General features: G+C 39.3%; 1 protein-coding gene and 1 long non-coding RNA gene across 3 annotated transcripts in view; one reads left to right on the plus strand and one right to left on the minus strand.

The window, feature by feature from the left end:
• The window catches only part of AP5Z1 (adaptor related protein complex 5 subunit zeta 1), a 25,600-nt gene extending 16,747 nt beyond the window's left edge, over positions 1 to 8,853 (minus strand). For both annotated transcript variants that reach the window (XM_069084765.1, XM_069084764.1), the window contains exons 1-3: positions 8,704 to 8,853; positions 1,546 to 1,683; positions 811 to 997 (exon numbers count right to left, since the gene is read on the minus strand). In XM_069084765.1, the coding sequence (XP_068940866.1) occupies positions 811 to 997; positions 1,546 to 1,683; positions 8,704 to 8,744 (366 nt within the window). In that variant the 5' untranslated portion in view covers positions 8,745 to 8,853. The remainder of the gene's footprint in view (positions 1 to 810; positions 998 to 1,545; positions 1,684 to 8,703) is intronic.
• Positions 8,854 to 8,967: 114 nt separating this feature from the next.
• Positions 8,968 to 14,314, plus strand: LOC138158656 (uncharacterized). Its single transcript, XR_011167696.1, has 3 exons — positions 8,968 to 9,105; positions 10,911 to 11,023; positions 13,266 to 14,314. It is a non-coding gene; the product is annotated as an uncharacterized lncRNA (long non-coding RNA).
• Positions 14,315 to 25,746: the final 11,432 nt, after the last annotated feature.

Here is a 25,746-nt window from a genome sequence, read left to right on the forward strand (position 1 = left end):
CAGCATAAGTAGCAATGACCAGTCGAGGGGTCAGACCACTATTCCACAAGGCAGAGTCATCTGCATGGCTCACTGAACTTAACAGCTGATCTATTTGAGTGTTAGAGGGAAAGGCTGAGAAAGGAGATTCATCTTTTAAAGTACTTTAAATTACTCCATAAAAATCAAAGTTTAAAAATTTCCTTAGAAATATTAAGAAAGTGTAGAATATAAGGCCATACTATCACAATTAAATAGCTTAGGCTACTGTGCATGAATTCACTGAAGAATTCACTTTTAAGTCACAATAATAGTTTATTTTATACCTAAATTTCAATATATACTCATTACACACAAAAACTGTTTTTAAATGGACTCACCAAAACCATGTTAGTGTCCTTCTTGTATGATTCATAATATAAATTTCATCTTTAAATAAATAAAAAATTCCCCACCACTGATTACTGCTCATATTAAGCAATTTCTAATTTAGAAAAATCTACAGAACTAGCCTTGCTAATTCATGGGGCTAGTTCTAAGATTCATAGTAGTGTTACAGTTAGTACACCAGCATTTGTGTACACTTCATTCCTTTCTTCATGGACCTTCCCAAAGTTACAAAAACAATGTTACATTAACCTTAATCCAGCAAACAGAAATACTGATTTCATAGGAGTGGGAGGGGTAAGAGATTTCATGACTAATGGCACAGGCAGGGAAGAGAATCTAACTTCCCATCGTGTGCTCTAAAATAAAATGGAACAAAATATGACTAGGCAAAGGGACTAGACACAAAGAGAAGTAAGTACCAACAACTCGAGTTCAAGTTACCTGAGCCAACAGGACTGATGCCGCCAGGCTGAACAGTTTGGTGTTTTGGATGTGGTCATAAAACAATGGCAGGTTCTCGGAAGGCGATATTTCTCTCACGATGGCAGCACAGAGAACCTGAACCTGTTCAGGAGATTTTGGAAAATACAACGCTGACAGCAATAGCTCCACAAATTTCTTTTCAAGTCTGTAAAAACATAACCATGTCAAACTGAAACTAATGCTTGTACTTTGTATTTCTGAGAACTGATACTACCCTACATCACAAACTGAGGCTGGTCACGATCCCTTGGACGTTAGCTCTATATGGTTTTTATATACTCATGATTTCTGATCACTCACTATACTGCATTAGTTCAGGAAAAGAAACAAGCCAGTTTTGGGGAGAAGAAATAAATCACTGAAGACAAAAAGGCCTGACTTACTGCCTTGAAACCCAAATGTTCCTCAACTGTGAATTTTAATGGGATACAGCACCTACTTTACAAGCATATCATGAAAGGAATATCTGAAATTATTGGGGGAGATTTAGAATGAAAAAGAGAAGACTAAGGGAGACATAACAGTCATCTTCAAATACTAGAAGAAATGACTTGTTCAGTGTTGCTTCAGAGGAACAGGAAAGAAAAATGACTTAAGGATAGTATAATTTCTGAAAATTGAGAGCAGTAAGATCAATAAATGCTTTATACATTATTTGGTGAGATTGGGAGAATATCAGCTATTTTTACTCACTTCCTAGAATATTTTGTGGCTGAGACAATGAGGAAAAGTCTTTGCAAACAGTCAATGGTCTCATTTCCTAAGTCTTCCTTTTGAAGCAGTCCCGTTATACGTGAACAGAATTTCTTTAGCTCCTCATCATGAATCTCCCTAGAAAGAAAGAAGACAATAATATGTCAGGAATTCAATCAAGTAATACAAAAATGTTGACCTGACCAGCTATAATACATCAGCTTTCTAATAAAACACAAAGTAAAATACATTTACAACGAAATCATTGTTTTCATGATAAAAGAGAAACTATTATTGAACACTACACAGTACGTGGTCAAATACATAATTAATTAACTTAAACCACCTTTTCTACATGGTCCATTTATCAAACTTCATACTATGAATTTTGGCAGGAAAACCACTATTTAACATTTATTAAGGGCTGCCTATAGTTAACTCTTCATTAATTCAGACCACACTAATTTAGAAGTTTATATTAATTCAGATATAATGATGAACAAAAAATATGAAAAATTTCTTCCTCTACACATTTTTAGGGTGACACTTAAAACAAATTCTAAGATCAGGGGCCCTCTTCTCAAGTGCAGAAGATTCTTTTCAAGGATGCAAAGATTCTTTAAATTTGCCTTCAATTTCTGGCTCTACTAATTAAATTTAAGGTTAGATTTATATGAATTGAGTTTCTGTAACATTTTACTTAAAAGTAGAATGATGCTGATGAACTAGAAAAAGAAGCAGCTTCAAAAATATAGAGAAAAACAGGCAATTTCAAATTAGCCATAATTTGGTAGTATAGGATTTGCAGCCATAATTTGGTAGTACAAGGAAGGGCCATTTCACATTTATGCAGGCAACTCCCTTAGAGTTTCCCCTCCTCTCACCCATTTTACAGGTGAGGAAACTAAGGCCCACAGAGACAGTATTTTCTAAGTTAATACAAACAGAAAATCTGTAATTTTTAAAAATGAGGGTTGGGGGTTTTATGCTAACAAAACTGAGAACAAAGAAGAATTAGAGGAATGTCTTCAAAAATATTAAACATATAAACTATCAAAAGATCAGAGAGAGATATTAAATAACCCAATTTCAGAAAAGGAAATAGACATAAAATATATATGCATATACAAAATATAAAGAAAGATGAAAAAAACTACCAAAGAAAATAACTCCTTGGACATGACAGATTCACAAGAGAATTCTATCAAACTTTTAAAAACAGTACCTATACTTCACAAATTATCCTTAAAAATTAAGAACAAATCCTAACTAGAATCCTTTTATGAGACAAATATAGTCCTAATATAAGTTTAAGTCCTAATATCTAAACTAAGGAAAAGATAAAACATGGAAAGAAAACTATAGGCCAATATTACTAATGAATATTGACTCAAATTTTAGAAAAAATCCTATTAAAGAGATTACAGTGCTTTATACAAGAAATCATTCACTATGCTCGAGTGGGATTTATACCAAAGATACAAGGATGATTCAACACTAGGGAAACAATTAACATAACTAATTATAAACCAAAACATCTCAAGCCACATGATAATTTCAACAGATGCAGAAAAAGCCTCTCACAAAGTTCAACACTCTTTTATGCTAAGAACCCTAAAAACAAAGGCACAGAGGGGCTTTTAAAAAATATCATAAAAAACAATCTATTTAAAACCAAAAGCAAACATCATATGCATGGATACACTAGAACCTTTCCCAGTAAATACAAGAGTGATACCCATTCTTCTCATTACAAGAGAAAGGAATTAAAGGAATAAAGACAGGTACAGAGTAGATAAACTAACCCCAGGAAATCAGCAAAGACAGTAATACACACAATAGCTTCAGCAAAGCTGCAGGCTACAAAATAAATCCACATATACACATACATACATTCCAAATAAATACAAAATGCATAAGATATCTGATCAACCTTCCAAAACATGCAAAAGACTTAAACAGACTCAATTACAAAGCATTCCTTAAAGAATTAAAGAATAACCTATATAGCTGGAAGGATATTCAGTACTCGTGGCTAGGTCATACCAATATAATGAAAATGAAAATATTACCAAAATTTACTTATACTTTTAATGCTATACCAATCAAATCACCAAGAAAAATAATAACAAAATTCATGTGAAAAAACAAAAGATCTAGAATATCAAGGGAAATGATGAAAAGAAGGAATAAAGGGGGAATAGCACTTCCAGGCCTCAAACTACACTATAAAGCAAGTCATCAAAACCATCCGGTATCAGTTAGAAAATAGAGATCAATGGAACAGACTAGACAAAGGAGTCAAAAACAATAGAACTCAATAACTCAGTCATGTGATAAAGCAAGAAATATAAGTTACCTAGGGAAAAACCTCCTGTTTGATAAAAACTGCTAGGAAAACAAAAGCAGTCTGGCAGAAATCAGGCTTAGTGATGGAAATTTGTGGAAATAAAAATAATGAGTAAGACCTCCAAGTGTTCAGTAAGGATAACTTAGGAGAACTTCCCAATGGGGTCTGATCTCCCTGTACTCTAACCAGCTATGTGACAAACCAGTTAGGCAGAGGCCAGAACTATTCCTGGCAATGAAAATGTAAACTGGGAGCAAACACGCCTCACTGTAGCTTAGTAACAGGCCCCCTGTAGTGAATTTATAGGCGGATAAAGGCAAGAGTTCTACATGACAGACAAACAGGAATGATTTGGTTGCAATGTGTCACTGACAGAAATAATCACATCAACAAAGATAGATATACTTTGGCACTGGAATAACACAAGGAAGTGGTAACGTATCCAAGCATTATCTGAATTAACATAAATTTAAATTAGTGTGATCTAAACTAATGAGGAGTTAACTGTAGGCAGCCCTCAATAAATGTTAAATAGTGGTTCTCTGGCAAAAATACATAGTATGAAGTTTGATAAATGGGCCTCCAAGAAAAGGTGGTTCAAGTCAATCAATTAAGTATTTATTTGATCAGACTGTGTGTTCAACAACGATTTGTGTTTTATCATGAAAACACTGATTTCATTGTAAATGTATTTGACTGTTGTTTTATTAGAAAGTTGATATAGTTATTCAGTTCAACATTTCTGTATTACTTGACAATTCAAAAGTCATAGAATTTTGTGATGGAAGAAACCTTTCAATCTTACTTTATCAGTGGGGAGAAAGAATCTGATTTGCCCAAGATCAAACAACTAGTATGTCCTAAAAGAGCTATGAACATGACCCAGGTCTTCTGACTCCAAACCCAGGACTCTTTTCACCACAACTCTCCCATGCAAATGGCAAGTGCTGGTCATCTATGCCAATATCCATCTCAGTTCTTAGGTGGAGGACAGAAACTGTGAAGATGAGTAAATCCCTGGATGAAATGCATCTGGATTTTCAATTTTTCTTACAAGATTCCACACCAAAAAATATTAAGCAATCATTGTTTTGTCATGTTTTTCTCCAACACTGCCCCAACTCCACAGGATAGCACAGCCAGTAGCACAGGCTCTTGCCCCTTCTTTTATCTTCACCGCTCCTCAAACTCAGGCTGTCTAGACCCCATCAGTGAAGAATATGGTTGTTCAAACTTCTTGGATGAGTCCACTCAAGACTAACTAACTACCAGACTTCCACTGAGATGGAAGGACCTTTGGTGTTAGTTTCTGCGCAGCCACTACTGCTTAAGTCCTCCCAATCTTAACATCTGTCCTACTGCAATGTCCTCCAGTCCCCTGGGCACTGTCATGTGACCTGATGGTTCAACCTAAAGATCCCTGGGCTTTGCCATCTGTCTCACTACTACACCCTCAGGCATAGACATTAGACCTGAAGCCGAACTTTTTACATATGTTGTCTCCCCCAAATTAGAGTGCAAACTCAAGAGCTGGGACTATCTCTTTAAAAAAAATGTCTCCCCAACACTTGGTACAGTGTTTGGCACATAGTACGCCCATAAACATTATTAAGTACCTACTATGTCCCAAGCACAGGGGAGACAATTATGAAAAAAGCCAGTCCCTACTCTTGGGGAGTTTAGAGTCTAATGAAAAAACAACACATGCAGAAAAAGCTGAAAAGGGGGTGGAGACAACCTGGGAAGGTAAATGGACGTGGGAGCTACGGTGGAAAAGTCAGAAGAGTCGTCTCACAGTGGTACAACCAGACAGTGTATCCGCACAACCACTCTGGAAAATAATTCTGAATTATGCATATAAAGGGACTAAAATGTACATATTCTTCGACCCAGAGATTCCCCTGCCAGGTATATATCCCAAGGAGGTCACTGAAAAGAAAAAGGGCCCTATATACACCAAAACATTTATAGCAGTACTTTTTCTTATAGCAAAATTGTTGGGAAAAAAGTACCCATCAATTGGGAAATGGCTAAACAATTATATATGGTATAATGGAGTACTATAAAAAACTATAAAAATGATCAATACCAAAAAGCATGGATTTATAAGATCTGATGCCAAATAAATAGAGCCAAGAAAAAAATATTCACATAACTAATTAAATGGAAAGGATGCCCACAAAACAATCAAGAGTGAATGTTGCAAAATTACAAAGAATAAGCATGGTTTCAAAGAAGAGATATGAGAAGACATCTCCACCTTAACTCCTTTGCAGAGGTAGAAGGTCCACAAGCATAGTACAATGCATATACTTTCAGATTTTTTGAATATACCTTTAAGTTTTGCTGATTTTTTTTTGTCTCTTTAAAAATATTATTTGTTATTATGTGATGACTTTTTGGGAGAGTAAGAAAATTTTGTTCGTGTTAAAAAAAGGTATCAATAAAAATTTTTTTCAACCATTAATTCATTCATGTATAGGACTCAGGAAGAAAAATGTAGGGCCACTTCTCTGGATAAAAACATTTGAGTAGTCAGGTTCCTGATGAACCAGTGCTGGGATGAATTTCACTTAATATTTTTATAAGTGATAAGAAGTGCAATGTGAAATCTTGTGGACAGCTAACAGGAAGTTCTTCCAATGCTAGAACTATAGGGCAAAAAACTGAAGGGAACCTCTTGAGGCCATGAAAGTGAGAAACTTCAGTGTAAACAAGTATAAATTCAACTAACTGTAAGCATAAGGTACTATACTTAGGCAAAAAGAATACTAACTATACTCATGATAGTTCAAAGCCTCAGTTAATATCCAGAAAAGATTTAGTAGACTACTATCTACGGTCCAATATACACACAAAGCTAAAAATAAAACTGAACAACATGATGAATATAAGCCAAAAAACATCATTTTATCCCCTTCCTCTTCCTTCTCCCTCTTTCTCTCCCACTCTACCCCATGTAACTACACCTATAACCCTGCAATTCTGGCCAAAAATGTATGATGGAGAATCTAATCCAAATCATCAAAACCATCATCATCATCATCAGAATAAAGAAGCTATATGAAGAAAAGGACTCCTCAGTACTGAAAGCTGAGAGGATCTTACTGAAACCTACAAAATCATGAAAGCTCAGTTTTAGAGGGTACTTTACACAACTATTACAAGAAAGTACCATTTTACACAGCAGACACAGTAAGGTACTGCCTGAAAATATTTGTCCTTCCATTCAAACTTCAGGATAACTTACTTCTGGGGTTAACTATCTTCTTGTTAGGCAGTCTGATGAAGCCCACAGACTCTTTCTCAAAATAAAGCTTTTTAAATGTATAAAATACAAAGCATTACAAAGGAAACCAGGATGGAAGTACAAATGTCAAAATACTTTTTAAAAAATAAGCTCACTAAACCTCAGATTAAGAAACACTGTTAGATCAATGAATAAATTAAATAAACTATAATAGTTATTTATTTATGATAGTTATAGTTAAGGGAAACTAAAGATATCTGGGGTCCAATGCTTAAGCATTTGAAGAGACCACATACCCTTTCAAAGCAAACAAAGTTATTTACTCAATGGGCTAACAGGCTAAATATATCTTTTCTTATATAAAAAACACATGTATCAATTATGGTTTCCTTAATGACTTTTTCCATGACAGCTGAGATGCAGCAGATGAAGAACAGAGATAGCAATGCAGACAGATGGCTCGACTTGGAGTCAGGCAGACCTTAGTTCACTTCTGGGCTTGGACATCCCAATGTAATCCTAAACAAGTCACTTAACTTCTTACAGCCTGAGTTTTTTCATTTCTAAAATGGGATTAATAATAACAGCATCTGCCCTTATTGTGAGACTAAAATGAGATAATTTTGTAAAGTGCTTTGCAAACCTTAAAGGACTCTATATAAATGCTATGAAGAACTGAGCTTGAAATACCTACTAGGCGTGTGACCACGAACAAGCCACTCAACTTCTCAGACTCCCAAGCAACAAAGACCAGAAGTTACTGATAAGTTACCTATCTGCCACAGTGGAGGGTGTGTTTCTATGCCACTTACACACTTGGCATCGCAAGTGGAAGAAAGGAAAACCTCATCTTACACAATACTTTAACTTAGGAGACTAATTTCTAATACCTTTTGAGGACTCCTTTCTATTTCTCAGTAAAACTGAAACAAAACTAAAAATTCACAACAGCAGAAATGAAGTGACTGTGCTTAGTTTTATGTAACCGGAGTCTGAGATTATGGAGGGATTTCTAATTAGAGTTGTCTGGCTGCAGGAAGAAAGCTTGGTAGAGTGGCAAGACCACCGGCTGAGACGAAAGAGGCTCTAGGTTCAAACACTATCATCTCTGACTTACACCGCCCTTCTGACTCTTGGCAAGTCCCTGGGCTTCAGTTTCTTCCCTTGTAAAAATGGGGGCAAAGCCCAAGAAGACTTGACAGGCATTAGACTTTGCACCGATTGCTCAGTAACCTTTTCATCCACTTAGTTCTACGCAAGATCTAGACTGTGACTGATTCTAAACTGACTTTATGAATTTCTGAGTAACTATGTTAAGACTCAAGCAGTCAGGGTTCGTTCCCTTGTTTTAAAGGGCAGAGATTTGGGGCAGTGTCTACCCCACCCCCTTTCCGATGCTGGCAGGCACAGCAGACAAGCCACGATCCCCTTCGGGCCTAAACGACGCCCAGCAGGTCTCAGGAATGACATTCTCCGAGGCAGAAACCTCAGCCCCAGGCGCGGACCCGGGGACCCAAGGCTCCCGCCCCCCCCAAGGGGCGCTACCCTCTCCCCGCACCTGGCTTGGAGGAATAAACTCTCTGCTCCCGCCGAGAACATCCTGCAGCCAGTTGCCGCCCAGCCCAGAAGCCAAGCGGAAAAATCAACGTCCCATGAATCGCTTCCGCCGGAAGAGGAAGAGACCCACCCGCGTGCAAGAAGGAAGGAAGGAGGAGCCTCTCGGTCTAAGGGGCGGGCGAAAGGCTGGGTCCGGGTTGTCACGTGACACGCATGCGCGCCCAGGGCTGGCGTAAGTGCAATGGGACCAACTACCCCTAGAAGTGTGGGAGCCGCTAAGCTGTTTGCTGGGAGAGCTCCCTGGGGACGTTGGTCCCCTGCCGTGCTCCACCTCGCCAGTGTCGTTACCCGACCCGAACCCTTAGGAGAAAATGCATTGTCGACCATAGTAGCAGGGACGCTGGTAAATTTCATCTGGCCCGCACTCTGGCTCGTCCTTCGCCCCTCCTCCCCGGCCACCCCTCGGCCCCGCCCTCCCTCCTTCACCCCGGGCTGGATAGATGGATGGCTTGCGGGCCTCGGCGCAGTTTGAGCCCTTTCCGTTTCCATCCTGACTGACTGGCACTGTCACATCCCTTGGCTCAGATACACTGCTTTCTCCCTGACGCTGCCGCCACCCTAGTGCATGCCCTCAGAACCCCACCCGTGGACCTCCTGGGGCATCCCCAGGCCAGGCCGCGCCGCTCCACGTCATCCTTCACTCAGCTGCCAAATTCAATTAATGTCCCCAAAGGACAGGTCTGACCGTGTCACTCTTCTGCTCCTTTAACTCCAGTGGCGCCCGAGCACTTTCGGGTTCTGCTTGGCTTTTAAGCAGCCCCGTGAGCTGGACCCTACCTTTTCCTGACGGACTCCCCGCCACGCGCTCTGTGATGCAGTGACGCGGGACCTTTGCTATTCTTCACATATGACAGCCCATCTCTCCACTCCAGTGGGTTTGCACTGCCTGTACTCCATGCATGGAACTCTCCATCTCTGCTTCCTGGCTTCCCTCCAGCCTCTGACAGGTTCATTCTTGATCTGGTCAGAAAGACAGGACAGGAAGACAGCTTTGGAGGGGTTCATAATCTTACTGTATTCTAGTCTAGTCTTCTCAAAAGGAGTCTAGAATGGAAGCACCAGCTCCTACAGCATTCTCTAATCCCCCTTGCAGGCACCCCCCTAAGTCCCCTGAAGCCTGTTGGGTGTAGGTTGAGGCAGGTGCATGCATTACCCAAATCCCAAATGGGCTGCCCCTTGGATTTCCAGTGGTTTCCCCACTCACTGACCAGCGCCCACTTGCTTTATAGGGCAATAGACAAAGAAGGCATCTTGCCAACATTAAGCTCACAGGTTAACTTTAGCAAAGTCATCACTCCGCACAAGAATAGTAAATATTAATTATGTCACTCCATATCTCATGGTACAGCCTCAGTAGGTCTATCACTATGATTCTAGAAATTACTGTCTAGGATCCTTGGGGCTATTTTGGAAGATATTATTTACCACCTGGAAACTAGATGTTGCCATGGCCATGGATCCTGAGAAATTAAACTCTAAAAAGGATAACAAAATCCTCCTTACATACACAGTCTCATTTTCCTGCAAGAAACCTTTTTCCAGTCCTCATCAACCTTAGTGCCTTCCCTTTGAGATGACCTCCAATTTATTCTGTAAATGTATTATTTGTAATGGAGGGCAGAGAGAAAAGGGGGAATAGGAACTACAATTATTTTGCAACATCTGAATGAACTAACAATGTAGATATTCCCAGCCACCTGGTGGCCTACTACTAGAAATTTCCAATGCAAGGACATGATAAAGGATATGATCTAATTCATCCTTGCCAGTGTACTTACTGTCCTTTGATAAGAGACCCTGCAATTTTGTCTAAAAAGGCTGCTTTCACACTTGTAAATTAGGTTGCTTCTCCTTGTCTCCTGCCCTTGAACAAGGAATGTTTTATTTTGATAATAAATCTTTCCGCTTACATTCCAAATACTCCCCTTTTCTCACTTGACTGATACTCCTCTTTTTCTAACTCTCTTCCTGTGAAATGCTTTGTCTATCCTAAGTTACTGCAGAAAGCTGCTGACTGACAGTATACTCCAAGTGGTCCTGAAAGGTTATAAAAAAACAATCTGTACCCCAGGAATCTGAGTTTGCTATCAGCAAGACCAGATTCCTTAGCATGATAATCAATCTCTTTACTTTTGGTTTGCCTCCTAGCTTTGACCTGACCCCAGCTGATGCATCTGCCTCTCTCAAGAATTCTCCAATAATACAGAGTTTGCATCTTGTCTTCCCACTACTGTGAACAACTGGAGAGCGATGAAACTGAGGTGGGTTTGGTTTTGTTTTCTGCCTTTCTTTATATCCATACTGATTAATCACAGTGGCTAGAACCATGGATGCATAATAAATACTGACAAATTTGGAGCCTGTGCTTTTAGGAAGATGCTTCAGCCTTCAAATGTTTCCCAATCTAGATTAGTAACAAGGATACTTTGAGAAATTGGGATTCTTGTAAGCAAATATTCTTTCGTGTGAAAGCTAAATGAAAGAAGCATGAAAAATGATTTTCCAGTTCATCAGGTGCTGTTTTTAATTGGTCTCAAGAGCTTTAACATTTTTCTCTAACTAAAGATAATCAATTTTTCTAGTACTCTGAGGCATCACTCCATTTTTCTGACCAGACAGCCTGATTATCTAGTGTTGATCTTTTTTTTTTTAAAAACCTTTTTTTGGAGTATAAATAATGATATTTCAATTGGAAACCAATAGATCTAAAAGTCACTTTCTTGCTTCCTGTTATGAATTTTTAGAGGGGCAGTGATTGAAAATAAGGGAAGGGCCATAACTTAGACTCAATCTGTGGAAAAGCTGGTGGCTGCCCATCAAAGCTCATCATAATCTACCTCCCATCTATCTTTCTGAACTGTTTTTACTTTTCTTCATGCCCTCTAACCCAGTGCGGTTCTTGTCCATGTTCTCCCATAGATGATACTGGTCACCCATCAATCAATCCTTTTTATCACAATCTACCTCCCACCTATCTTTATGAACTGGCTTTACTCTCTTCATGTTCTTTAATCATATGCAATTCTTGTCCATGTTCTCCTATGGATTCTCCACAGAGGATCTGCCCAAACTGCTTGAGTCCTTTCTCTGGGTTTCAGGAATATCAGTTGAGTACTCTGGCTAGCCATCTGTTCTTCATTCTTGCTACCACCATTTCTAATTCTTAGTTTCCTTAATGCTATCCCTAACATAACTTCTTGAACATCGATTATAATTGCTAATATGCTGCTTTTTTTAACTCATCATGGTTTTCATCAGTGCTCTGTTTCATTTGGGATTTTTGGTCAGTCAACAAACGATGCTTACTATGTACAAGGCACTATTTTAAGCATTGTAAATATAAAGAAAGGCCAGAAAAAAGTTACTTGTTCTTGAATTGTTAAACTAACAAATTCCTTGGAGAGTTTGGTGTTCTAAGTTCCAAAACCATCCAGTATTCATTAGTGGAAGCCCATTTGTGTGGAAATGAGTCTTTGTGCCAGAGAATACCATGGTATTCTTAATAATTCTTAATTAATTCTTAATAATTCTTAATTAAAAACATTATACAACCTTCCAAATGCAATCTACTCTGCTTTCTTCCTTCAATTTTGGTCCCATTTGTAATGGCTAACACAGATAGATGTGCTGACATATTAGCTTAATGAATTGACCCATATTTGTCTCAGCAATAAGCATTTTTTATCCCTTATGTTTTTTAGTCAACTAGTACTAAGTGCCTACTGTGTGCTACTGTGCTAAGCACTGGGGACACAAAGGCAAAGAAAAAAGTTATTCCTATAAGATCACTGAAAAACCTTTTAATATAATGAGGTGTGCTTGAGCAACCTAGTAGAAAACTACTAAAAAAACTACTACAAAAGTTTTAAAAGCTCTCCACTTAATCATGAATACTGTCATGCTATGGTGTAATGGGAATGCAAATTTGGAAGATCTTCCCTGCCCCTAGGCTAAAGTGCACCAGAAGCCTGGGGAGGGAGGCTTGTTTTTCAGTAGATACTTTTTGATTGGCCAGTGGGTCAGTAAGGTTGTTACATTTTCTGAGCCAGGAGAAGGCTATATAAGCACTGATGTGTAGCTTTGTTTTGGGACTCACTTTGAGAAGTGTTCTGTGATTTGATCTGAATCCTGGGAAGCCGTTGTTGAGAGTCCCCCGGCTTTGAAAAACCCAGATGTTGACTGGGTATGGATGTAATGATTGGACAGTTTGGAAATCTGTCTACTTGATCTGTTTCTGTCTTGATAATTCTGCCTGTATGCTTTGAAGTTCGGGGTGCTGACCTTTTTCCCCTGAACAAGGTAAACGATATATGTCTGACTGATTAAAGTAAGCTTGTTAACCCATTTTGAGTTGCTTTCCTTTAACAAAGCAGATCCAAGAACCTGTGGTAGCTGAAAACCCTGAGGACGCTTGGGGTGCTTGCTGCTACAAAATGGCGTCACGAACAGGATCTGCAGAGTAAAAGGAAAGTATGGGGGCTGGGATAATTGTTTGTTTCCCAGTTGTGGTAGCTGTGACTCTGTGGAGCTGTGGAGCAGGTGAGAAGAATGGCCTGCATGCGGACTTCGCTGAGCTGAGAGCAGGAATGGTGAGCTGCCTGCATCGGGACCTGGGCAGAAGCCAGGAGCGGCTGCCGCCTGCGGGAGGAGAAGGAACCCAGGAGTTCGGAATTCAGCCACAGGAAAAGACAAGAACTGAGCAGCAAAGCAGGGGCACTGAATGTGCTTCCTGGCTGCATCCCACAGTTTGGGACCCAGGGGGAGGATGGACTTGTGACTATGGTGGGTGGGATGAAGTGCCTTGGATCCCCAGGGACCCCACCTTGTTGGTTTTGTTGCCCAGCCCCCTCTCTGTACTTGGAAGCAGGGGCTGGAGCTGTGTGAGGGGAAGGACACACCCCCCCCCCAACTTTATTTGAACTCTTGTTTTGAACTGAAGTGATAATGGTGATAATGCTATGTACTTTGTGTTTGGTTAAGGCCCAGTGGCCACTTTGGTAACTTTACTGCTGTACTTTGAAAATGTGACCTAAGAGATGTTTAGTGCTAATTCAAAAGTAAATTGTCTATGCTATGGGCATGAAAGATCTTGGGGCCGAATGTAATGGGAATGCAAATTTGGAAGATCTTCCCTGCCCCTAGGCTAAAGTGCACCAGAAGCCTGGGGAGGGAGGCTTGTTTTTCAGTAGATACTTTTTGATTGGCCAGTGGGTCAGTAAGGTTGTTACATTTTCTGAGCCAGGAGAAGGCTATATAAGCCCTGATGTGTAGCTTTGTTTTGGGACTCACTTTGAGAAGTGTTCTGTGATTTGATCTGAATTCTGGGAAGCCCATTGTTGAGAGTCCCCTGGCTTTGAAAAACCCAGATGTGGAAACCCAGATGTTGACTGGGTATGGATGTAATGGTTGGACAGTTTGGAAATCTGTCTACTTGATCTGTTTCTGTCTTGATAATTCTGCCTGTATGCTTTGAAGTTCGGGGTGCTGACCTTTTTCCCCTGAACAAGGTAAACGATATATGTCTGACTGATTAAAGTAAGCTTATTAACCCATTTTGAGTTGCTTTCCTTTAACAAAGCAGATCCAAGAACCTGTGGTAGCTGCAAACCCTGAGATCACGCTTGGGGTGCTTGCTGCTACATATGGTGGGAGTGACCTGTTTTGTGTAGCCTGAGCTGGTCCTTTAAAAGGTCAGGGAGGCCATTGGGCTTTCTTGCACGCAAAGAGAAGGAGGAAGGAAGGAAGGAAGGAAGGAAGAAAGGAAGGAAGGAAGCCTATGAAAAATGAGAAATTGGTATCTGAGCTTTTATTGGAATTTCCATTATGCAGTGAGAACAACTTTCTGACCTAGGAAGGCCAGTTTAACAAAGTCATTACAGCAGTGGAAAAGACTAGTTGCTTCATATGAATCACTACTATCTTCTTAGTTTTAGGAATGTACCCTTTTTATTTTTATATTAGTAAAGTAATTTTTGTTGCATTTTTTGATTCAGTTATCTCATTGCATTCTAATTCTAATCCTGGGCTTGAATCATTCACTGGATCTGAATGAGTTAATCCTGGTACGGAATATTTGGCATAGTTGTCAAAGATTGTAATAACTTTGTGATTAAATTCACTGAAGTGGGGAAAGGATGGTAGAGGAGGTGGGGAGAGGCTTTGGGTAACTGGACAGCCAGATACAGGACCCTTGTATCTTAGGACTTTAGCACTGTTAAAGGAATATAGGGACTCCCTTACATGGGTAAACAAGGACCTCCTGCTGCCCCTAGGATCAGCAAGTTTTTCTTGGCTCTTTTTAGTGGTTTTGGAGACACTGGATCAATAATGGTAAGGAAAATAAAGAAGAATTATCCTTGCCCATGTGTCAGTACAGATAAAATTGAATGAACTTTTCCTCTTTAAGGAGTACCTTGTTAAAGGCAAATGGAGCTGCTTATGGATCTAATAAAAGCAATCCTGATGAGGGTAGGACTTGGGCTATAGAAAGGAAGCAAGATCTTTGACTCAGAAAATATTAGAGAATGTATTTAAGCTCATTGAGATCAGGGATAGAATGCAAGAGAATAAGAGCTGAAAAGAATGTGAAAATTGGAAATAGGTACCCCTAGATACCTAGGAAGAAAGCCTAGAGGCCAGCCTATCATTTATTTTCACCAAGGAACTGGGAAGGCTGCAGAAGTTTAAGCAGCAAGCTGATGAGGGTCTTAATTGCAGTTCCATAGGTTAGGTCAGAACTAACAGAAAATTTGCTCTTGCAAAGTCTGCAGATCCAGTTTTGGCCCCTGAGGAGGAACTCCCTGATGTCTATTTAGACTATGGCCCCACAGTAATGAATTCATTTGTAGCTGTGGGATCAATAAGGGAGACGGTGAAATTTTAAAGAGGGATAGATTTAGTAGTTTTTGTGCCCCCTTCCCATAACTGACCCTCTTTCCCTCCTCCCCTCTTCTTAGGGTTGGTGTAATTAGAGTTTATCTTTTGGGTAGAGGCCCACCTGAATGGCATCAGGCAGGTATTAGTTATGATTCTTTCCCCCATCATATCACCATACAGACCTGGGTATGTAAACTGTTGATGTTCTAGTGAAAGATTAGGGCAACTTCAGCAGTTGTCAAAGTTGAACAAACAAAGCTATTCACAGAAATAGGTGTTTGGGGGATGATGAGAAAAGGCACTAGGCCTGCTGTCATATTAGGTGGGCAGAAGGTGCTGATACTCTTTCCCATAAGCAATTTTTGAAAAATGGGGGAGACAAGAATTGCTAGTCAGCTAATGGGGGTGTTAGTAAAATTGTACTGGGAATTCCAGAACTAGATCAATAAGGGTCCTTCTGACCCCTAGTTTAGGACCTTCTCAAAAACCTCTACTTCATGAGATTGTTTTTCCACTCCACCTGATCCTTCTAAGTCATCCAAATCATTCTCTGCAGATTTGAGGCACTGTTGGGAAGAGTTCTCCTAGATTAGGAATAAGGTTCCCATAAGGCTTGGGCTAGTCAAGACGGAGAGAGATTGGAAGTCATTTGCCCAAGTCACTTTGGTTAGGTAGGGGGAGAGGTGCTGCGTACATCAAGGGCTACTACATGCTGGCAGCTAGGTTATTGATTATTATAGCAGGGAACTCTCAATGGTCCATAAGAGTACCCCAAGGTACTTACTCTTAAGGGTAGAGGAGGGAAGGAGCACCCTTGCTCGGATGGAAGTCAGTATAGAATTCCATTTAGGTTTTATTTATGGTGGTTAATGAGAGTTATATCATGGACATAGATATTCTGAGTTCTTGGGAATCAGTCTCTGTAACAGTGCTTATACATTATTGTAGCTAGGGTTAAATGGAAGTCCTAGGACTTGTGTGAACTATCCTATGTAGTTAATTTTAAACAATATTGGATTGGATGGGGGCAGGGAAGGTGGAATGAAAGACATTCTTCCCTAGTAATGGAGCTGTTGTAGGCTACAGTACTTTGCTATTCAGCTCTCTCTTATAATGACCCTATGTGACCAGTGAAGAAGGTACATGGTACCAAATGACTTATGAAAAATAGCAAATATATATATATATATAGTAGCTAAATAGCATTATGTGGATTGCTGCGGGGAACTCAGGCCCCAAGTTAAGTGGCAAAGGGTTATTGATTTGATAATGTGTTTTCCTCTATTCCCATGGCTGAAACATCAGCATTATTGACAAGGAGTTCAGTATCTTCACTGTCTTTCCTTGTGATTATTTAAATCCTCCTACATATTTCCATAGTTTGAAGGGCAGAAGCCCTGCTTCCTAATGTTTACTATCAATAACTGGGACAGATGAAGCCATGCTTCGCTCAAAGCCAAAGTTTGGATGGTGGTTTATATGAGACTAGGGAGGAGATCAAATCTAGAAGTGCTCTAACCTAGTTTACTCAGCTAGGTTTTGAAGAATACAATAGATGGGAAAAACCTAGATTATTTGATTTAGTCCATAATAAGCAATTGCCATTTGGTTCCCTCACAGTCTAAAAAGGAAGCTCAAGATTAACTGGACTTTTCATATTCTGGAGAACCCATATTCCCTACCTGATATTTTGATAGCCCCTATTTACTCAGTCACTTGTGAATCTGCTGACTCTCTGAAGTGGGGCCCCAAATAACCTGGTAAGACCCAAAGTAGGCTATTCAGCAGTATCTCCCCCAGGCTCTTATGATCCTATGGGACCTATATTCTTAGAGGGCTCTGTCCATAAGAGCCAGACAAAGTGGGAACTTTAACGGGAACCAAGCAAGGACCAGATTAAATAATCAATAGACTTTTGGAACTTCAAGCTCCATAAAGCATCCACTCCCTACATCACTTTTGGAAAATAGTTGATTGGGCCCTACTTTGGACTGAAAGGATGATATAGGATAATACTTTATATCACCCTTCATTCAGAGTTGCCCATTATGAATCAGGTAATTGTAATGGTAATGGGGATTTGAAGACCTTCCCTGCCCTTAATAGGCCAAATGTAATGACATGAAGCCATGAGGGAGGGTGGGGAGAGGGGCTTGCTGAAAGGGTAGAACAGGAAGGGTGGAGGAGGAAGCAGCAGGAGAGAGAGAGCCAAAACTGCTGGGAGTAAGCAATATGGAGGCTGAGCAGCTAGCATGAGTGAGAGAGAAGGGTATTCTTGCTTAAGGGAGCCTGTTTTGTTTTGAAGGTCTGATGGAGGGAAGGCTTGGGAATGTTGGTGTTCACTGCGTTGGTTATATGTACCAACTTCTTGGTTGCTATAAAGAATTTGACTTTCTGGTTTTGGAATTCGACTTTCTGGTATTTGAATAAATGCTTTGGTTCTGCCCTCCATGTGGAGAGTCTGTTACATTTTGTGATTCATAACTACACCAGTATATTCACAGATGCCATGTACGCATTGGAATTATATTTGGTGAAAAGGATGGGATCATAAAATATTAGACCTCTATTTGGAGGCAGGAGGGCTTTCGAGAGAGAAATGGTTATCCTAGGATGGGAGGATTTGCCTTATTCTTCCCTACCAAGAGAATGGCCTAAAAGCACAGGGCTCTGTGAAAACTGGAAACCAAGGCTACAGAAGGGAGAACCCAGAGATTTGGGAAAATGTTTGCAAGGAATACTGATAGAACCAGGGAAAGAACTGGCAGGGGTGTGTAGGAGAGCCTGGGCCTTGCTAACAAGTTATCGTCTTATGTATAAAAGTAGAGATAAGCTGCTGGAGGAGAAAGCTCAGATGGCAAGGGAGTTAGCTGGTTTGTGTGAGAATTTTTCTGTGCCACAGCATTTGGGCTCTTTTTTAGAGGAACAAGATGGAGGGTCTCAGGTGATAGAACAAGCTACTGTTCATTTAGCTAAAAAGAAGTGAAAAACTAACAGAAGGAATGTGCATGCAGCTTTTGTACAAACTGAACATAGTTACCCTGATAACTGCCAGGAGAATGTGTGGGAGGAGAATGGAACAAAGTTAGATGAGGAGTCTTCTAATGCAGAAGTTCCCCCCATACTAAGAAGAAAACAGAAGAACCACCAGGGAGTGGTGTTCAAACAGAGTTCAGGGAGATAATTGAGGATTTCACTCAACAAGAGGTTACTGATATATTAAGTGGATTAACGCAAAGAATGGGAGTCATTAGTGTCTTGGATGGTAAGAATCAGTGATGAAGGAGCCAGAGGAGTATCACTAGATAGTTTGGATTGCTTAAAATTCATAGGCATTAGTCAGAATCCTTTTGTACACCAAGCTTTTAGGGATTACCATATGCAAGGAGGTAACAACACAACTAATCCATTAACTTTAGCTGCAGAGGGATGCAATAAGCAATATCCTGCTGACCCTATGTGGCCTGGTGGAGATAGACCCTGGTACTCACTTAAAGACTGTAGGAGAAAACTAAAGGAGGAGGTAATGAAAACTGCTATCATGGTTGGAGATGCAAATGCATATCACGATATCCCCTTAGCAGTTCCTCATAAAAATATCATAGTGAAGATGGCTCCTCCTACTTAATTCTGGCTCTACTAATTGGGGGAAATAGGGCACCCTCTTTCAGGGGTGCTAGATAAGATTTCACAGTTAAGTGACTTAGGGGAATGGGAAAAAATAAATTTCCTTGAGAAAAGAGTAAATAGTCAATGGATTCAAAGCCAGAATAGATTGACAAAAAGTATTGTTTATTGCTCTGTTGAGAGCAGGAGTAGATTTCAGAAGAATAGATGGGATTCCAACTGAAGAGCTGCATAAGATGTACCTTCCCTGCCCTTAATAGGCCAAATGTAATCACACGGAGTCCATAGGGGGAGGGGCTTACTGAAAGGGTAGAACAGGAAGGGTGGAGCAGGAAGCAGCAGGAGAGAGAGAGCCAAAACTGCTGGGAGCAAGCTGCGTGGAGACTGAGTAGCTAGCATGAGTGAGAGGGGCATTTTTGCTTAAGGGAACCTGTTTTATTTTGAAGGCCTGATGGAGGAAAGGCTTGGGAATGTTGGTGTTCACTGCATTGGTTATGTGTACCAACTTCTTGGTTGCTGTGATGAATTTGGCTTTCTGGTTTGGGGATTCAGCTTTCTGGTATTTGAATAAATACTTTGGTTCTGTCTTCCATGTAGGGAGTCTGTTACATTTTGTGATTCACAACTACAACAGCATATTCATAGCCATCGTGGGTGCTGTGACTATCTCATTGGCATTATAGTAATGCAAGATGGTACTTCTAACAAGTTGGATAGACATGGGAGGTCTTCATTGTTAAAAGGAAGTGGTACATTTAGGATCGTGTTCATCTGGGTCCCTTGGGTGTTAGTGACCTCCATGAACAGGTTGTGACTTTGCCGGAAGGTCTAGTCCTAGACCCAGTATTATGCCATCCCCAATTGTCCAATCTGTCCTAACTCCCTGCAGGGCCAGGGCAGACATTTTAATTTATACTGATGTCTCTGCACTGACTATGGTCCAGTCAAGTGTTTTAGGGCTGGAAAAGAACTGGACATTTATAGTCTCTCTACTTTGGGATCAAGTCTAATGGGAGAATTTTTCCAATGATTCTCACAGTTTAGAGTTCTTTATAGCGCATATGAGTTCCCATCTTACGTTTTCTACCAAACATAATAATTAGGTTGATGTTCCTACAAGAGTGGCAGAGATTGGGGTTTGGGTCTGTCATCCAATGGGGAGAACCATGATCCTATGTTGCAATGGACATAGGACTATATGATCTCCTTAACTAAGCATGATGCAGTTACTGTTCAATGAGAATTCTTGAGCCAATCAAAATGTCCACATCAGAAGAAGCAATATGGCATAACCCCAAGTGGTTCTTGATATGCCTGATTGGAACCTTTATTATACTAGCCATTTTCCCCCATATCAGAATAAGAGGTTTGTGTTTACTGGAGTTGATACTTATTCAAGATGTGGCATTGCAGCACAGTGTAGGTTAAGTCTGCCACCATAGCAGCATCCCTGACGGAACATATTTTTATTTCTCATGGTCCACTCTGTACCATTGCTTCTGTTCAGGATTCCCATTTTGCCATGAAATAGGGCCCATCACCATCACATCTGCTGAGTTTCCCATCTTCCATATAATTTTCAGGAAGCTGGTATCATTAAACACAGGACTGGACTTGTAAGACAATGACTTCATCATTCTTTTCTCCTTATCAGGGTTGAGTGTCCCACCTCCCAGAGGCTATATCTTTGATAAATCAGCACTATCCTAAGAAAGGGGAGTCTCTCTGTCCAGTGGTTTCTTGGATATGGTCTTCAGGAAGAAGGCCTTAATTGATGAGAATAGATTACCTTTAGAAATAGTCCCACTTAACCCTTTCCAGCCATTCCTCATTCTATCCTCTATGAGGAGCTGCCTAAGTCTATACCTCCTTCAGAAGGCTTTAGTCAACCCAGGGAAATGGATCAGCCCTCCCTTAACTAGCAGGTTTCTTTCTCTCCAAGATAATATGGAAAACTCCTTCCTAAAAAGGGCCTACAGAAAGAAAGGACAATTACTGGGATTTGCTTTGCTTTTTACAATAGGAATAGTTGAAATTGTCTTTTTTTTTTTAATCATGGTAAATAAGAACTCACTTATAAAAGAGATCAGCCAACAATATCTATTTTTGTATAGACTAAGCTACAAAATAGTTTTTACATTTCAAAATGCAATAAAACCTTATTTAAAAATGTAAAAGATGGGGTGGCCAGGTGGCTCAGCGAGTAAGAGCACCGGCTCCAGTTTCGGGATGACCTGGATCAAATCTGGGCTCAGATACTCAGCACCACACCCAGAAATAACTGGCCGTGTAACCTTGAGCAAGTTACTTAACCCTGATTGCTTTAAAAAAAATGTAAAAGACACTCAGCTTATGACTATACAAAAGGAGGTAGTAGGCCAAAATGCCATAGTTTGCCAATCCCTGACCTAGAATGTGATCTTTTAGCTAACTTGGTGGTAATCTTGGGTCCCTTGATGAAGATGAGAGGGAGTCTGAATCCAACCTGCACAAGAAGTAGCCCCCTCAGCACAGAGTCTTAAAAATGAGCCAGTATTTAGTGTCCTTTCCTCTTATGGAGCTATCAGAGAAGAGTTGTTTACTAGTAGCCTGAAGAACACTGAGTAGGTATGGTGTGAGTCTCAGTATCTCCGGATAGAATTCATGCAAGAGGCTTATGAACTCTTAGGTATCATGATACAGAGGACTTGAACCTCTGATGGGAAATGGAAGTATCCTGCCATTTACTGCACATCTGATCTTGGTGCTATTTTTGGTCTTCATAGCTGTTTGTTTTTTACATCAGGAGATATACTCTAAACTGCTCCTGACCCACAATGCAGATAATTCTTTTTAAAAGACCTAATGTACTAAGCTCATCCTCTAGTATAGTATATGAGGTTAGAGTTGTTTTAATATTGTTTTAATGATAGAAGGTCCACTAAAATATTTTTGGGACATTGCCACTAACAAGTGGGATGGTAGGAGTGGCACTTGTTTTATGTAGGTTGGGCTTATTTCTTAAGAAGACAGGGAGGTCATTTGACCATTTCCTCCCCCTTTGCCTCCCCTCCCCCAAAGCATAAAAGGCCCAGCCTATTGGGAATGCCTTTTTTAAACAGTATAACTAGATACTAGAGTATGCAAAGATGGATGGAGTAGCTGCTTTATCTCAATACCCTTTTAACCTTAGGAATTCTATCAGTTTTTTTCCTTTGTTATAAAGTCATTTTTATTATATTTTATGGTCCATGAGTATCTCATTGCATTCTAACCCCAAGTCTGAATCACCAGACTGAGTCAGATGTAGCCAAGAATTCATGCATTTATTAAGATCATTCAAGATTCCTTGATAGATGCAACTACAGGGAACTCTGTTCAATGACCTGTAATTATTAACATCAAGCAAGGCATTCAACAGGGAAATGGATGCTCACCAAAGGTGGTTGCCACTGTTTTTGATGATTTCCTCCTGTACAAGCTCCTCGAGATGCCAACTGCATCAAGGTCCTGAACATGTACCATATAATGAAGAAAAAAGAAAAGACATTTATCAAGAATTTAATCACAAATATTGGCATGCTTAGAGCTATGTAATTGCACAGAGTTTGCCCCAACTCATAAAGTGAAAGACAAAAAAAGAAACATGGATGGTTTTCCACACAAACCTACTCTACTTTTCCTGGAGATTAGGAACAGAAAAGACTAGAAAAATCAGAAAAGGATTATATGGAGAGGGAAAAGGTAGTTATTGGTAGGATCACAGAATTTGAGAAATGGAAGGGATCTCAGGAGCCATATAAAAAAAAAATCCCCATATAATATTCCTGACAAGTGATCATCCCACAACACCTTTAAGACCTCCAGTGAGAGGGATCCTACTACCTCTCATATTCTATTTTTGGATTGCTCTCATTGTTAGGAAGAAAAGAAAGGAAATAAGGGAATGGATGAGTTGTAAGGTAGTCAAAAGATTAAACTTGCCCCAAATAACTAACAAGGATGTAATTTTCATTACTGTCTACTCTCCCCCACCTCAGGCCTGAACCTGTAGTTCCAGGATCTATAATATATTAAAATGACAAAGAAATCAATCTCATGTACAGGACACAGACACTGACATAAAGACAACAAATGGATGGTATTCTATGACTTTGTCAATATTTTTTTATATTGCTATAACTATTCACACACACAGAGTTCCTGGTTTTATTTAATAATCCAGTAATTGTTTTCCTTTCAATAATTTATTCTTAGATTTTCAGAAGTTTAAATTTGGTGTTTAATTGGATTTGTTTTTTTTTCTTTTTTTTTCTTTTTGGAAGGCAGTTGGGGTTAAGTGACTTGACCAAAGTCACATGGCTAGTAAGTGTGTCATGCATCTGAGGCCAGATTATAACTCAGGTCCTCCTGACTCCAGGGCCAGACTCTATTCACTGTGTTTAATTGGATTTTAAAATTTGTTGTTTTTTAGTTTGGTTTTTTTTTTTGGTTGCATGGCTAATTCAGTGATCTGTTCTTCCTTTTGTTGGTGAAAGTCTTTAAAGAGGGAAAAATTTTCCCTTAAGGACTGCTTTTTGCTGCATCCCATAAGTTTTAGTAAACTGTTTCATTATTTTTATATCTTTCAATGAGATTTTCCATTTTTCCATGATTTGTTTTCTGACCTACAGCTTCTTTAGGATTATTTAGTTCCCAATTAATTTTTATTGCAGTGTGGTCAGTAAAAGATATTCAATATTTCTACTTTTCTGCATTTGTTTGTGGGGATTTTATGATCTTGATACATGGTCAGTATCTGTAAAAGTGGTATAGATAGCTGAAAAATATATAAACTTCATTCTGTTCCCATATGGTAACCAATAGAGATAAACTATCTCTAATTTTTCTAAGTTCTGCTCAGTCCTTAACTTCATTCTTGTTTATTTGATTTTATTTGTCTAGATCTGAAAGGAGTGCATTGAAGTTCCCCACTATTATGTTAGTGTCTATTTCTCTAGTTATTACCTTTTAATATTTAGATGCCATGCTATTGTTAATATATATTAAATATCAATTCATTCAATGTGGTTTTACTGCTTATCTCTTTATTATGTCTATTTTTCTTGCTTCCTTGCCAGGGATCATGATTCCTAGCCCTAGGAATTTTTTTGAGTTTATCTGAATTTAAAAAAAAAATAAATTTTGAGTTTATCTGAAGCATATTAGATTCTGCTCTAGACCTTCATTTTAAGTCTAGATGAATCTCTATTTCAAGTGCACTATTTGTAAAATATTGTTGGTCTCTGCTTTCTAATCCATTCTATCTTCTTCAATATTATGGGTGAGATAATTCCATTCACATTCATGGTTATAATTGCTGTACATTTCCTTTTATCTTGTCTTTTTGTATTATTTTGTCTTTGCACTCTCCACCTTTGTAAAGGAAAAGGGAAGGAAAAGAAAGGAAAAGGGAAGTTTGGCCAATACTTGTAATTTTTAAATGATCCATTGACTCTCTTCTCTTCCCCCTTGACCTGTTCCTGATTACAGGTTTTTACTCTCTTTGCTTTTAATTTTGACTTCCTGCTTTAGTCTCTGCCATTTTCCTTATGACCATCCCCTACCTACCTTATCGTCCCTCAATATTCCCCCCGCCCCATTTCCCTTTTGAGTTTAATGTATTTCTACATCACACTTTGTGTGTTCAACTTTTTTTTTGGTCCAGTTCAGATGAAAGTGAGTTTCATGGGGATCCTAAACACCCCACACCTTTCCCCATGTTTGTATACTTTTCGTTTCATTCATTCCTCCTATTATATGAATGAGTTTCTGCCCCTTCTTCCTTTTTCCAGTATACTTTCGATTCTTATTTTCTTAAGATCATTAGAAAAGACTAAAACCACAACACCTCAGGCATTCTGCCTGTCTAATTTAACTTTGATTATGCCTTTGAAGACTTTAGGATTACCAGAAGACTCCTGATATTTTTTTCCTTATTAGCATGTAAAGAATTCTTAATCACAGAGTACTTTCCAAAAATCAAATACACTTAGGTTTCTGTATTTCTCAATTGCATTTGCATTTCAGAATATCTGTTCAGTTCTCTCCTTTTCATCAGGAATGCTTTGAAATCTTCTTTTACAGAGAGTCTATTTTTTTCCCCTGTAGGATTATACTTAAGTTTTGCCCAATAGATTGTTTTTGGTTGTAATCCTTTATCTTCTGCTTTTTAGAATACTGCACTGCATTCCAAGCTCTCTTCTCATATATATCATAAGCTTCTAAGTTTTTTGTGATCTTGACTGTGGTTGTACTTGAACTTTTTCTTTTTCTTTGACCTTGCAGTTCTGGGTTTAAACTATATTTTGGAGTGATTTCTTTTTCTGGTTTCTTTCAGCAAGTGATGGGTGTATTCTTTATATTTTGGTTTTACCATTTGGTTCTAATAAATCTAGGGAATTTTGGTTTATGACTCCTTGAATATGCTGTCCAAGTTTTTTTTTTCCCTCCTGGTTTTCAG

The sequence above is a fragment of the Petaurus breviceps genome, unplaced genomic scaffold (assembly GCF_028583685.1).
Source record: "Petaurus breviceps papuanus isolate PSGF00001 unplaced genomic scaffold, PetGlider_PUasm1.0 175, whole genome shotgun sequence".
In the NCBI taxonomy this organism is placed as follows: Eukaryota; Metazoa; Chordata; class Mammalia; order Diprotodontia; family Petauridae; genus Petaurus; species Petaurus breviceps.